The sequence below is a fragment of the Sceloporus occidentalis genome, unplaced genomic scaffold (genome assembly GCF_023333645.1).
Source record: "Sceloporus occidentalis isolate IW3139 unplaced genomic scaffold, rSceOcc1.0.p SCAF_12, whole genome shotgun sequence".
In the NCBI taxonomy this organism is placed as follows: domain Eukaryota; kingdom Metazoa; phylum Chordata; class Lepidosauria; order Squamata; family Phrynosomatidae; genus Sceloporus; species Sceloporus occidentalis.
In genome coordinates, this window is record NW_028316992.1 from 6,401,268 (window position 1) to 6,416,017 (window position 14,750).

The 14,750-nt window shown below is 38.5% G+C and overlaps 1 protein-coding gene across 3 annotated transcripts in view; it reads right to left on the minus strand.

Annotated features, from left to right (window-relative positions):
* LOC149305232 (lipid droplet-associated hydrolase-like) overlaps positions 1-14,750 on the minus strand; it is a 113,570-nt gene that overhangs the window by 89,569 nt on the left and 9,251 nt on the right. For all 3 annotated transcript variants that reach the window (XM_089477695.1, XM_089477696.1, XM_089477694.1), the window contains exon 3: positions 1,987-2,121. In XM_089477695.1, the coding sequence (XP_089333821.1) occupies positions 1,987-2,121 (135 nt within the window). The remainder of the gene's footprint in view (positions 1-1,986; positions 2,122-14,750) is intronic.

Consider the following 14,750-nt stretch of genomic DNA (forward strand, 5'->3'; position numbering starts at 1 on the left):
CCTGTCACAACATTGTCTGCCTATGTATATAGTATGGGCTGTTGACACAACTATCTCCCAACCACTCTCTATTACAATGTAGACTGCTGACAATTGCCTGCCCTATAGAAAACTATGGATTCTGAACAGTCAGGATAATGTCTATTAAGGCTATACAAAGGAAACCCTTGATCTTTAAAAAAATATATACAGTATATATTTATTTATTTTAAAATGAATTTATTTATTTTTGGAACCCAAATTAGAGATTCAGATCTGGACCTAATTCATTGCTCAGGATCTGATCTTCTTCTGTTTGGGCCTCAAATGCCAAGTGAGATTCAGGAAACCCAGAATGCCTATCTCTGCCCATTGATTTCCATTAGGGAAAAAATGGTTATATATTTTTTTCTCCCACACATCTGTAAAAAATTTGGAGACCCCAGAAGACCCTAGAGGCGATTTGTGGGGGGTTGTGCGAGGCATCTGCAAAGTTTGCTGTTTTTCAAAAAAACATTTATTTTAATTTTTATTTTATTTTAGAAGCAGCTAACTGCTTGGACTTGGCAATTCATGCTGCTGTCACTGTCCTAATGTTGGAGAATCTTTCTCATGCATCTGCAACCTCTTATATTCACCAAAAAGGAAAGGTAGTGGAACAACCAGCACATAGGCTTGGCAGGAGTGAGTAGGCAGAGAAGCAGAACTTAAGGATGGCCTAGGGCAGACATTTTAGTGTGGTTAATCATACTGGTTGATATGGTAAGCTTTAATTCCCACCAACATTTCACAGATGAAAAGTGTGACACATGTGGCCGAGCAACATCAGAGTGTAGTTAATGAGGAAGAAGACACAAGCTAAGAGAGGCTGTAGGAGTTTGCTTTCCCCTGAGTTTACTAGGAAGGGCAAAATTCTGCCCCTAGTTTTCCTCTCCTAAGTTAAGGGAACACACACTACTTTTACACTTTGAATTCAATTCACAGCAATAGAAATAAACTGATGACAAAGGGGGGAAGTGGGAGGAGAAGAGAAAAACTGGGATACTTTAAAAGCAGCTGGAAAGTGGGATGACAGTGGATTAATTGGGACTGTTCCGGCTAAACCAGCATAGTTGGGGGCCTGGGATCTGTTCATACTGTCATTTGTTTTTTCCATCTATTATAGTGGAAAATTTAATTATATTGTGTAAACCATAAAGCAAAGAGTGATTTCAAGTAAGAGGGGAGAAAGGTATATCAGTTAGGTTCATGTTTTGTATTGATTTTCCTTATTATGTCTTGGAAGTATATAGAAGCATGGAAAGTAAAACTATGTGACCATCCTCAGATTGCGTTTGCTACCTTATAAGAAAACTCTGCTCCTTCCCAGATCTTTGTGCTTGTATGTTATTTTTTTCCCAAAAGTGGTGTAAGATTAACTGTGTAAACACAGTTTCTTTGGGTTTTACAGTGATTCCTAACTATGAGCTCAACCAAATAGTACCTGACACATACACAAGTAGTATGCTCTTAAATGAAATGAAACTAGATAGTTTCGTTCAGCTCTCACTCCCCATGTTAGTCCTTCCACATGTTAACTTAAACATCCACACAAATGGTTCAACAGACAAAGTTCCTTAAAACTGATGACCTACCGTGGATTAACAAGATGAGACACGAGAAGTAAGGTTAAACAAGGACCTGAACCCCTTGTCTGGGTTATTTACGTATTATTATTATTTTGCCATATGGCTTCTGCTTCTGTATGATTTTAAACACCTTTACCCGATGAAGAAGCCAGCAGAGCTTTGAAATCTTTCATGAAGTATTTCGTCCTTTTTTAGTTGGCCCAATAAAGATAACACTGTTATGTGGATTTTGGATTACTACTACTACTACTGAGGAAAAATGTAAGTATGAACTATCTGTCCTTCACAGCTAAGCATTAATCAATGCCAAATAATTTTACTAATATCCATACTACTGAGTACTAATAATACAAAGTGAAAATATTTCAGCTCACAGTACCTTCTGTCATTTTCATGCCATAAGGGACTTTACAGTGTCCAGCATGACTTACAACCCAAACTGGATACTGCTGTTTCAGGCCAGAGTACAAAGTCTGAATGAATGTCCGGTAATAGTAAACCAATCCTGGGTTACCTGAAAAACAGGAAAGTCTTATAAGTCTATATGTAGTAAGTTAAGAAATTATGGTTGAAAGACTGAAAAAAAGACATAATTGCTGATGCAGGCTGCATCTACACTGTAGAAATAAAGTTGACACAACTTTAAGTGCTGTAGCTCCATCCTATGGACTCCTGGGATTTGTAGTTTTACGAGTTCTTTAGCTTTCTTTGGCAAAGAGTGCTAGTGCCTTGCAAAACTATAGATAACAGGATTCTGTAGTATGGAGCCATGGCAGTTAAAGTGGTGTCAAACTGCATTATTTCTACAGTACAGATGCACCCTCAGGCTGCCATTCAACATCAGCTCAGAATGTCATAAATATCTGGACGCAGAGAAATGCTGTGCCAGCACTATAGAAATCCATGCTGAGTAGCAACACTGCACAACACATGTGAACAACTGAGTGCCACTGTACAATAGCCAAATACACAATGTACAGATTCAGTGTGGAACCACAATGCACAACATTACTGCATGCACAACTATGCTTCTGTCACTGTGAGCAGAATATATTTGTTGTGCCAATAATTAATGGTGATTATAGGTGAATAATTAATAATTAATCCCTCATGCATAACACCAGTTACTCATGCACATGTCACTAACAGGATGTCAGCAGGATGTCAGCCTAAGAGTTTTATACTTCTACCTAACTCATATTTCTTTGTCAAATATTTTTTCACTGTAGCCAAATTAAAACATAAAGTAAATCACCCTTAAAATGCTTGCTGGATTTCTTATAGATGTCTTTTGTTTTTCATTTAAGCAATCCAAACTGTCCAAAGAATAACTTATAACAGGCACACACACACACACCCCACCAAAGGGACACACACAACAGTGAAGTCCAGTGTTTAAACAAATGTTGTCTAGAAAAGATGGATAGTGAACATTATTCTACAGACATATTCTGTATCTGAATTCATTTTGGACCCAGGAAAGATCTGGGGGTGGGGAGAGGTCTAAAACTGGTGGAAATATCCCCACAAATCCTCAGCAGATCAATATATTATTTGAAGGGTATTACAGAGAAAAGAAATTGGAAAATATTATTTTGACCTGTGGGGAACCCTGAAGGGGTCACAAAAACAACTTTGGGGGCTGCCCTTTGCCCAACCCTGTTTTAATTCTTTGAACAAGCCTATTTATATTGTATTTTACAATGTTAAAAGTGCAACACACACACGCACAATCTCGGCAGTTCATAAAGCATGGTAAGCCAATATTATAATTCATGCAGAATGAACAGTGGAGTGTTTCTCAACCCACCTAGAACAGTGGTTCTTAACCTTTTTTTCACCATGCTGTGTTGTGTGTTTTCAAGTCATTTCTGACTTATGGCAAATCTATCACAGGGTTTTCTTGGCACGTTTCTTCATAGGGGGTTTGCCATTGTCATCCTCTGAGGCTGAGAGCATGTGTCTTGCCCAAGGTCACCCGTAGCTGAGCAGGATTTGACCCCTACTCTTCAAAGACATAGTCCAATGCTCAAACCACTATACCACATAGTGGTTTCTTCACCACTGACTCCCTTTAAATACATTTTGTTGCCATGGATCACCAATGCTTAGCTCAAGCTTTCAGACCCTAAAGTGCATCAAATATTTAATTAAAGCTGCTCATCAAGGGACTTCAGATATGGAGAAAAGGTAGAAATAAGTAAATGCACACATTCCTATTATAATATTTTTATTGGAATGAGTCCATACAAAATAATAACAATAACAATAATAATACCTGGACCTGATAATAATACCTGAAACATGACCTAATATTGTTTGTTAACTAATTAATTAATTAATGAGAAGCCTAATGCTGCATTTCACTTACAAGCCTTGTTATATCAGTCTTAATAACTGAAACGTGCATTCTGAATTCAGACTCTTTTCAGACTTTAGATTTTTTAAATTGTTTCTATACTTATTTTTAAAATAAATGAGTGCTGAGACTTATTTTTCACACTATTTTGTCATTACAAAAGCCATCCATACTTTCATAGCATTCTTCTATAGTTCCAGGAAAATCTGCTTGTAAATGAGCCCAGAAATCTAGAAGGGATTGTAGCTTGAAATGCAGTTTTAGATCAATATCCATGGTTATTTCTGTGAGCTTCTCTTCCTCTGCTGCTGTGAGCCCTTCTAGTTCAAACACATTAACTGAAAATGGATCTTTAATCCAATTTTTGCTTGCATTAGGAATAGGAATATATTAATGAAAACTATGCTGCAAACTTCGTCTTTCAAATGTCGTGACAGCCAACGTTGATGGTGTGTACTGTTCATATCTTTGCAAAGCTTTTTAAAAAGTCTTGAATTCAATGGTTTGCTTTTTAAATACTGTATATATATATATAATTGACAATTTTGACCAATTCATTTAAGGTCTGTTTTAGTTTTTTTCTGGTATCTTCTCAACAAATAGAGGTTCCCTATATATGTGGCAATGGTACCCAAGTCATTGACAGTATGATTTCCTTAATCTGTGCTACAAGTCCAGTAAACTTTCCAGACATTGCTCATACCCCATCTGTGCTGATTCCATGTTATAAGCTGGTTTAATCATTAAATACTTCTTCAGCTGTACTAATGAGGTGATGAACAATTGGCCTTTGAAAATACAGTCAACCTCCACATTTGTGGTTTTGACTTTTGTGGATTTGAGTATTCAGCTATTGTGTGTGGTTTCCTAGGCCCCATTCTCACTTACAATTTGTGATCCAAACTGATGGTTCAGTTCGACACTGGCACATTGTTCACACTACATTTGAGCCAATAGAATTTCCCTGTTGCAAATTAGCCCACTTCTCACTCATATTTACCAATGAATCGATTCAAAAAGGACCCTCTTCCACGGCTTCTTTCTCTCCTGACAATCATGGCAATTGCATCAACTTTTTCACCCACATTTGGTGACATGCTCTGTCGCATCCGTTGTTGGGAAAAAACAAGCAAACCAAAAGTGCCAGCCGGCAAAGGAAAGGGCAGGTAAACTCAAAGGACCATGAGATGGGGAAAAGTTCTCCAAAAGTTTCAAAAGTTTTTTAAAAAATAACAGAGGAGTGGCTGTAAAGAGTGGGAGCAGAGTGGCAGCCCAAAAATGGTGCTTCACCCAGGGAGGAGGAGGTTGAAGAGGTGGGCGGACAATTGCACCAGAGGGAACTGATTTCAATACGCATTCCATTCACACTTGTGTTGAAATCGATTTATTGCAAAAGATACGGGGGATTTAGCGGATCTGGAAGAAGTGGTTTAAATGGGTCTAGCGCCGGACCCCTCATCAAACCACTCCCATGATTCGGCACAAGTGCAAACAAGGACCATTTAATCCACTTCGAACTGGTTTGCGAACTGGTTTATTCTGTAGTGGGGATGACGCCCTAGTTTTTGCTATTATCTAAGAAACTTCAAAAGAGGCTCTTAGTGTATTTTCATTGCTACACCCAGTTGTGGTTATTTTTTTTTTACCATTACTGTACTTTCCTGCTCCTTATTTTTGAAAAAACTGATGTTCTTTGTAACATGTTCTTAGTATCAAGAGGTCTTCACAATTTTGGTACTTTCATGGCCTCAATGGACAACATATTGTAACATTACACAATGTGGTAGTTGCTCATCTTCTGAGTCTGTACACATGAAGCCAATCAACAGATGCTCTTTCCTAATGGCAGCACTTTTTAGGATGACCAGACGAAGCTTCATTTTACTTTGAACAGGATTCACTCTCATGAACATCATCAATACTTTCATATTTCAGATTCAGCCAGTGATTCATCCTGAGGCTCAGCAAAAATGTTACTTTACTTGACAATAACCAGATGTTTTTATTCACAGAAATCAAAGAAACATGATTATTTTTAGTAATCCACAGTTATCATTCCGAAGTCTGTTGGAACACTACACACTCTGACTGACTGCAACTCTCTCTTCCCATGGATACTATCTTCCTTTTATACATGAATGTCTTCAAGAACATTATTGGTGCAGCTAGAGAATTCTAGGAAGCAATAGATGTTTCGAGAATGTGGTGGCACAATGTGGACAACACCAGAGTCCAGTGGACCTATGAAGGCAGCTTCTGGATGCATGCACAGAAGAAAGAAATACAATGTGCTTTTTCTCAGCCACTCAGTATAATTCACTTCCACGTTCTCACTGCATGCAGAAGTAGTAAATGCTGAGTATAGTCGTCTTTCCATACCCATGGATTCTTTATCCATGGATTCAACAGACTGAAAATATTCAAAAATATATACAAACTCCAAAAAGTAAAGCTTGATTTTGCTATTTTATATAAGGGAGACCATTTTACTATGCCGCTGTATCTAATGGGACTTCAGCATCCACAGATTTTGTTATCCACGGAGGCTCCTGGAACCAAACCACAAAGGATAACAAACGTTCACTGAACCCCCATGGGTCTGTGGATGACAGGTTAAGAACTGCTGACCTAGTGGAGTTTATAACAGAGAAAAGAATAAGACATGGGCCTTACTGGTTCATACTTTATTCTCTTAGCCTCTACACTAGCTCTTGGAAATAACAGCTTTGTAGATTAGAAAAAAGACTGCCATAATGAGCCTATGTGAAGAAACTTATTTTCCCTTTTTCATGAGTAAGTCTTAGAAAGAGCTTCTGGTTTTATGTGCAACACCCTTTCTTTCTCTCTGCCAAGGGATGAAGCTCTTCCATTATCCATTACCCTTCATTCGATTCAGGCCAAGAACCTGTACACTTTCAGCATTATTTTAAAAATATATCACTGTAATCCCCCAGTTGCACAACTAAATATGTTTCAGGCATTCATTGCATGACAGTTGGTTAGTTCCCTACTCAAAAGTAAAAAATGACGAGAGCTATGTGTGTTTTGTAAAACCATTGCCTGCATTATGGCCCACATCTTTTGCAATCACATGCACATGTATGTTTACACACATGTAGTGCCCCAACAAGCAGGGGGTTGTGTGTGAGAGACTTCGAGTTACCTGTTGACATATGGCAACCCTATGATATCCTTGTGTTATTATTTTACTATGTTTTATTTTGATTGTAACCCGCCCCGATCCTCCAGGGAGAGGTGGGCTATAAATATTATTGTTGTTCTTGTTGTTATTAGAAATATTATATATCAAATTCAATGATAAAAACAACATATATTTTCATATTCCTACCCACAACAACAATATTGACAAAACAATTAGACTGACAAACACACAATGGTAGACAGGCAAAACAAAACAAAATTTTCATATTGTAGCAAGCTGATTTGTACATGTAACTACAATAACAAAAATACAAAATGATATAAATATTGACTTCCTTCCTAACAGGTCTTGCTTTTAGTGAATTTAGTTCAACCATCTTTCTCTGAATATTTATATGCAATTCTATCATTGTCTAAATAATCAAACTATACCTTAATTTAACACTATACAGCAAACTTAGGTAATTTGTATGTGTCTACTTGTTTATAACTAATATTCAAATTACTATTTATTTCCATTTATTTCCATTTTCTTTTCTCATTTACAGATCTAAAGTTTTCTGTTCTTAAGGAAGTATAACAATAACATCCCCCCAGCATTTTTTGCTATATTCATATAAAACATGCCAGTCTTTTAAAACAAATTCTTCTGTTTTTTCTGTGATTCAACATATCATTTTCTCTAATTCAGCCATTTCATACAGCTTTGTTAGCCAGTCTGTGGCTGTCGGTATCTCTCCTTTTTCCATAAATTTGCATATATCATTCCTGCACACATTAGCATATAGAAAATTAGTCTACCAATGATTTTCACAGGGCAGGGGTTCCCATCCTTTTTGACTTGCAGAGCCCTTTTTAGAATCAGTTTCTATGGTGGCGCCCCTAAGAAGCCCACCCTATGTCTTACAAGTTAATGATGTTTAGGAGTAGTGTTAATTTTTGTTTCTTATTCTTTAATTTCATTCAATTTTTATTTCTTTCATTTTCCTGGAGCAGCCGTGGAGTACCTGGGAAGTGCACACGGAGCCCTAAGGGCTCTTCGGAGCACAGTTTGGGAACTGCTCTCATAGGCTTTTCTTAGTCAAGGAATACTGAGGTGGTTTTGCCAGTTTCTTCTTCTGAAATATAGCCTGTAACACCTGGTATTCATTGGCAGTCTCCCTCCAGGTACTAACATGGGCTGGCCCTGTTTAGCTTTCAAGATCAGATGGGATCTGGTGTCCTTGCATTGGTTTTAATATTTGGTATCTCTGTGGCAGAGCAAAGGAGCTACCTACTAATGTCTTAAGAAAGCTTTAGCAAAGTCAGTTGATGAAGACAGATGAGGCAAAGATGACATATGTTCAACTGGATTCAAAGATAAAGCCATTTAGCCTGATTCAGCATAAAAAGATATGAGGGAATACTGTAGCATCTTTGTGACAGAGAAAAAGAAATTTCCAGCATAAACTTTCATAGACTCCAAACCAAATCATCAGATTATTTATTTTTCGCAGCCTCAAAGGTGCCACAGCATTCCCTTATATCTCTTTATGTTAAATAGGGTAACAGATTATTAAAATGAGAGGATCACAAAGTTATACTGCTTACAGAACAGATCCGTGACAAATTTGTGTCTTTTATTTTTCATTCTGAAGTGGTAAGAATTTAGCTCCAAAATTCAATGTACTGGCAGAAGATATAAAGAGCCTATACCGAGAACCTGCAAAAGCACCAATGGCTTATGGAAAGGTTTTGGGTTTACTTTGTTATTGTTTTTAAATATGAATTTAGATAAAGAAATTGTTGTAGGAATCCACCTCCCCCCTCCAAGGGAAGCACCATAACTTTGGGATTTAAACACTGCTGTAATATGTTTCAAGATTAATTGAATTTAAAACAAAACCAGTGTTCAATGTATTTTAAAATAGTTAAAAGTATAATTCTAAGGAAATTCTGGAGACCACACAGGAAGCTGTAATTTTTAATGGGAAAGTTTTCAACAGTCTTTTCTTCTCATGAAGCTAGGAATTTGGATTTGAATAAAAAAAATTGGAACTTCCTTGCTTGAGGAAAGTTAATCTGTCTTTGGCAACAAATCAACCACCAAAACAGCAACTTCCAGCTCCTTTATGCTAATAGGAGGAAGCCAGTCCCCACAGATGTCAAAAGGATTTAAAGGGAGCATGTACAGAATACAACAGTGTTCTCACATATGGAGACCTCCTGAGAACACAGACCGACTCGCTAGAAACAACAAATGGGCAGGGCTAAGAAATGTACATGCGATCCATGATAGACCTGTTGAGAACTGTTGAAGGCTATGCATACAGGATTTTCGACTCTGACACAGTTAAAGAACATACAGTGAGCCTTTGGTATCCACTAGGGTTTGGTTCCAGCACCCCCCATGGATACCAAAAATATGCGGATGCTCAGGTCAATGGCATAGTAAAATGGTGTCCCTTATATAAAATGGCAAAATCAAGATTTCTTTTTGGAATTTATATTTTTAAAAAATATTTTCGAGCTGTAGAGGGTTGAATCCATGGATAAAAAAATCTGTGGATATGGAAGGCCAACTGTAAAGGGAAAACTGTACTATGGTACCTAAATATAGCATAAGTCTTTTTTGGTTAATATAACTGACAGAGTTGTCAAAAGGACAAAATGAACTCTTGGGTGGAAGCATGGATTTATGCGACATGTGACACTCAGATTAGGGCTGCAGTAACCACACGCCATGGCCCCAATCCGGCCAGCTTCCACCCCAAATAAGAGCGGAAAAAAGCCATTTTTCGCTAGCTCTGGGACGAGTGACGTCTGAACGCTACATGCCAAAGCTAAATCTGTCTAGCTTGGGGGCATGGCACATCTAAACGCCATGCTCCCAAGCCGTTGCAGAGGCGGACTTTCAGGGCCGTCTGTTTTTTCCCTTTGTGTTCTATGCACACTTAAGACTACATGAGGGGATATCATTTGAGAAAAGTCAAGTAGCTGAAATTATGTTATCGCTCAGACAGAAGTACTATAATCAGTTGTGGAAACAACGTTTATTAATGAATGATACCTACTTCAAAAAGCTTCTACCCAGATTAGCATATTTCAAAACAACAGATAGGCAACATGGCATTTCCTAAAATGTGAATATGCATTTCTACAAGAGAGTAACATGTTGAGTAATAAACTGCAACCAGCACTTCAGAAGAAACATTTTAGTCTCTTTAAATCAGACGTGTGTTCACTCAAGTGAAACTCCAGAAGACACTGAAGATTAGATAAGCCACATCATTCACTCTAGTGTGGAACGTGTCTTTCATCAATGGCAAACAGTAAGTGCAAGGTAAAGTCGAAAGCATCCATAGCTTTTTGTGGGGTTTTTTCAGGCCATGAGACCATGTTCTAGAAGAGTTTATTCCTGATGTTTCACCAGCCAAGATGCCAGCCATAGCTGTTGGCAAAATGTCAGTCTCAGAGCACCAAAAATTCCACAAAAAACTAATAGTACGTGCAAGCTCAGTTATATGAGAGATAATAGATGATAGGGCACTGAGTTTCTAAGGGATACTGGGATCTCTCCCTTGTGTCAGTTTGTGACAGAAAGCCCTTCTCACCCACTACTAAATCAATATGTGTTTAGTTTTCATCTTTCACTTCTAAGTTCTCTCATGCCTCCAATGGTTACTTGGTCTGCCTACATGCCCACCTGCTCTTTTGAGTCTTGTGGAAATCTTCTGTAGTTAGGCACCGACTGTATCAAACTTTTATGAGACTGGTGGTGCATGAACGTAGAACAAGCTAGATTTACAAGAATTCTGGGATAAAAGGCACTCTTGGAAAAAAAATCCAAATAAAAAATTGTAATTTATTCTTATTTTAAATTTCATTTTATTTTAATGTATAGCCTTCCTTTCTCCAGCATAGGACCCTTGGAACGACTGAACCCATTCATACAGTCCTCTGGAAGAAGCTATTTGTTTCCCTCTTCCTTCACTTCCTCACTGTAAAGGTCATGAAAATTATTATTTGTCTTTCAAAGACAGTTTAACAATCTGATTTCATACTTGCAAGAGTGGGCAGCTAGAGGATAGGAGAACATTCTGCTCTGTCTTCTTGCAAGTCAAAGTCCTATCTTAAATTATGTCTATCAAATTTCATAAAGTGATGCAAGAATAAGGGCAAGGCTTTCCATTGCTGGAAGGGTGTGGTAAGATGCAGAGCAATGTTCAAAGGTCTGTTCTTAGGTATATTAAGTATCAAATTGCACAAAAAAATAGAAAGAGTAGTTTGTTTTAGTGTACATGCTGCAGTTACCTTTTATGCCACAAAAAGTAAACAGAGACTAACAGACAATTGTAGGAAAAAACAAGCTCATCGAAACAAAGTGGAAAATATAACAGTATGTACTTATCTTTAAAACAGCACCATCTTCTGGCACATCTGCCACAGTTAGAAAGCACGATTGTCCTGTTCTCTTCATTATATCTTGTATGGCTTGTAATAACTCCTCTTTATAGTGCAAGGGCCAAGAACAACAGATCCACCTGGTCCCATCACTAAGAGCTTCTCCTCCAGTTTTTCAGCCAAAGGATGCAAACCTGAAGAACCTTCAAAAACTAAAGTTTCCTTGACTACAAATTACTTCCATTATTTGACAACAAGTCATCTGCCACAGTCAAACATCACAATAAATTATGGCTTAAAACGCAGATGAGAATCATGTGGCACTCTGGAGAATGTTGAATTGCAACCCCCAGCATTCCCTTCTATTGGCTATGTTGGCTAGGTCTGCTGGGACGGCAGTCCCAAAGCAGGACCACATGACTCCCACCCCTGGCTCACTGTGATGCAAATAAAGTGCATCACTATACTGCTCACTTTTGCCCCCTCTGGCAATATCCTATGAGACTGAGGGTATACAGCCTGAGGGTATACAGAGGGTATACAGACCAGCAGTTTATGCCAGCCTGCACCTGAACTAGGGCTGCAGTAGGGCTGAGCGTTCACATGCTGTGAGCCCTACTGCCGCCTGTGGGCCGCCATCTTGGCACACACCTGTCCAGACAGTGTGTGCAATGATGATGTCCCTTGTGCACAGTGCCCAAACAGCGCTGCACACAAGGGGCATCATCATGGTGCATGCCGCAGTGCTTATGACGCCCTTTGTATGGCACAAATAGGAGCCGCATTTCACAGCTCCTTTTTACACCAGCTTGGGCGTGGTGTGCGGTTGCCGTGTCCCCAACCTAGCACTGCCAGGGGCGGCATAGAGCCACTGCCCCTTACCTGGCCATCTGTTCCGCCCCTTAGTCTCTGATTTTAATTAACCACTGTTTAGGATTCATATATAATAGTAAACTATAGTTAATCTGAACTTTGACTTATAAAAGTAAGCCAGTGTAATGAATAAGGTTTTCAGCTAGTCATATTCAGATCTTTGCCTGAACACATGAAGGTGCAACTAGAAGTAAGAGAAGGGGGTTGTATTATACAAGCCTCCTCTCACCATCCACACATGCATGAGGATGGTGGAATGAGGCTTGCATATGTCTCCAATGACTTTTATCCATTGCATATTCAGCAAATGCTAGGAGCCAGTGTTGCATAGTGGTTCAATTCTCAGCTCGGCAATGAAATCCACTGAGTGACCCTGGGGAAGTCAATTGCTCTCAGCCTCAAGAGAAGGCAATGGCAAGCCTCTTCTGAACAAATCTTGCCAAAGAAACCCTAGGTTTGCCTGAGGGTCATCATAAGTAGGAAAAGACTTGAAGGCATATGACAACATCAATAATTTGTTTCACAGAAACTACATTTAAGAAACCTTCATAGTTATCACATGTGAACAACATGGCAAATTGTGACTAATAAAAACAAATAAACCCTGAAGCAAAAGCTTTTGAGATACTCTCATGAACTTGAGAAGCAAGATAATATGTACCTTTTCAAATGCAGGCCAATGCTCTGTTCAGCATTTTTAATGTCTTAAGACAGACCTATGACTTTGCAAATATTGCAATTCAGATTTACAGTCATGATGCCACCGCTTTTTTCAGTGTGCCTTATTGGTGGGAGGGGGCTGGATGCGTCAATATCAGCAGCCTGACCTTCAATGTTTTGGAACACTTTCAGTTGGTGCGGCTGCCTGGCTTCTACAGTGGCTTTGGGGAGAGGTTGAATCAGGAAATGTAGCTGTGATGACAGAAGTCCGTTGTTGTAACTACGTGATGATGCAGTATCCTAATCATAATATATTTCAACAGGTTAGCATTTGTCATTTGTTTGGACTGTCTGCTGTGGGAAAGTAGCACATATGTAAACTAGCTAACTAAATTATATAAGCCCAAGTGAGTCTAACTTACTATATGCAACGGCTGCAGAGCTGGCTGGAGGTGATGGAGTCACTTTTTCATTTGACCAATTGCTTGAGAGGCTATACTGTTTTGTTTGCTTTGTGTAAGGAGTTTATTGCTTGGCTTATTAATTCATCTTACCTCTCCTGGTTTAACTTTCAATTTGGGCTGCATCCTGATTTTATCAGAAGCTTTTTGCCACCGAATTTGCCACCCGAATACAGCCCGGGTGCATCTCTGCTTGCAGGAGCGCTCCAGCAGCCATTTTCTTAAGCCGGAAAACCCCCGGATCCGAAAAGAGCTGCAAGGAACACTCCTGTATTCCGCAAAAACTTTTTGATAAGATCAGAATGCAGCCCGAACTAAAATTTAAACCAGGAGAGGTAAGCTGAATTAATAAACCAAGGAATAAGCTCCTAAGTGTGTGTTTATTTAATTAAATTTTCCTCTCTGTAAAACAGATCTTAAAAGTAGCTTAAATTAATTATTGTAATAAAATCACCCAACTTATTGTTAAACAGAATCTTCCATTCATACTTGTTTATTTTTAAATCTACATTTCCACATAAACAAACCTTAAATGTACCTAAATTGACTTAATATTGTAGTACTGTGTATGGGAAGCTTAAACATGCTTCATTGGGTTTAGTTTAATATAATATTGAATTAAAAGGAAATAAATTGACTATATGGTATCTCAGCTTCAGAGGAAGGCAATGGCACATGCTCTCTGAACAAATCTTGCCAAGAAAAACCTGTGATAGGTTTGCCTTAGAATCGCCCTAACCTGGAAACTACTGGAAGACATAAAACACATACATAAACACATTGGCTACTACAGCACTACTAGCCCTCCATTGACATTGTTATAGTGACCTTCAATGATAAAGCAGAATATCAATTGTGTGGAGTTTTTCTTTAATTATTGGGAGTACTGGAGTTGCCACATAAAAGGACTTGGAACTGAACTTTGCCCAACCTATTTCATACCCACATCTTCTTCCTCCTAGGGTATAGCCACACTACATAGTTATATTAGTTTCATACTGGCTCCATCCTATGGAAAACTGGGATCTCTGGTTTTGTGAGATACCAAACACTTTTCTACCAGAGACCTCTCTAATGCTGTTGTTCAAGGAACACACCAAAAAATCCTAGTCCCTCATCTGACTATAAATCCCAGGATTCCATGGCAGTTAAAGTGAAATCAGACCATTATAATTGTCCAATGTGGATGCACCCCTAGTTTCTGTTCAGTTTTATCTTGAGACTAGGCGTCACTTTTCAAAATTT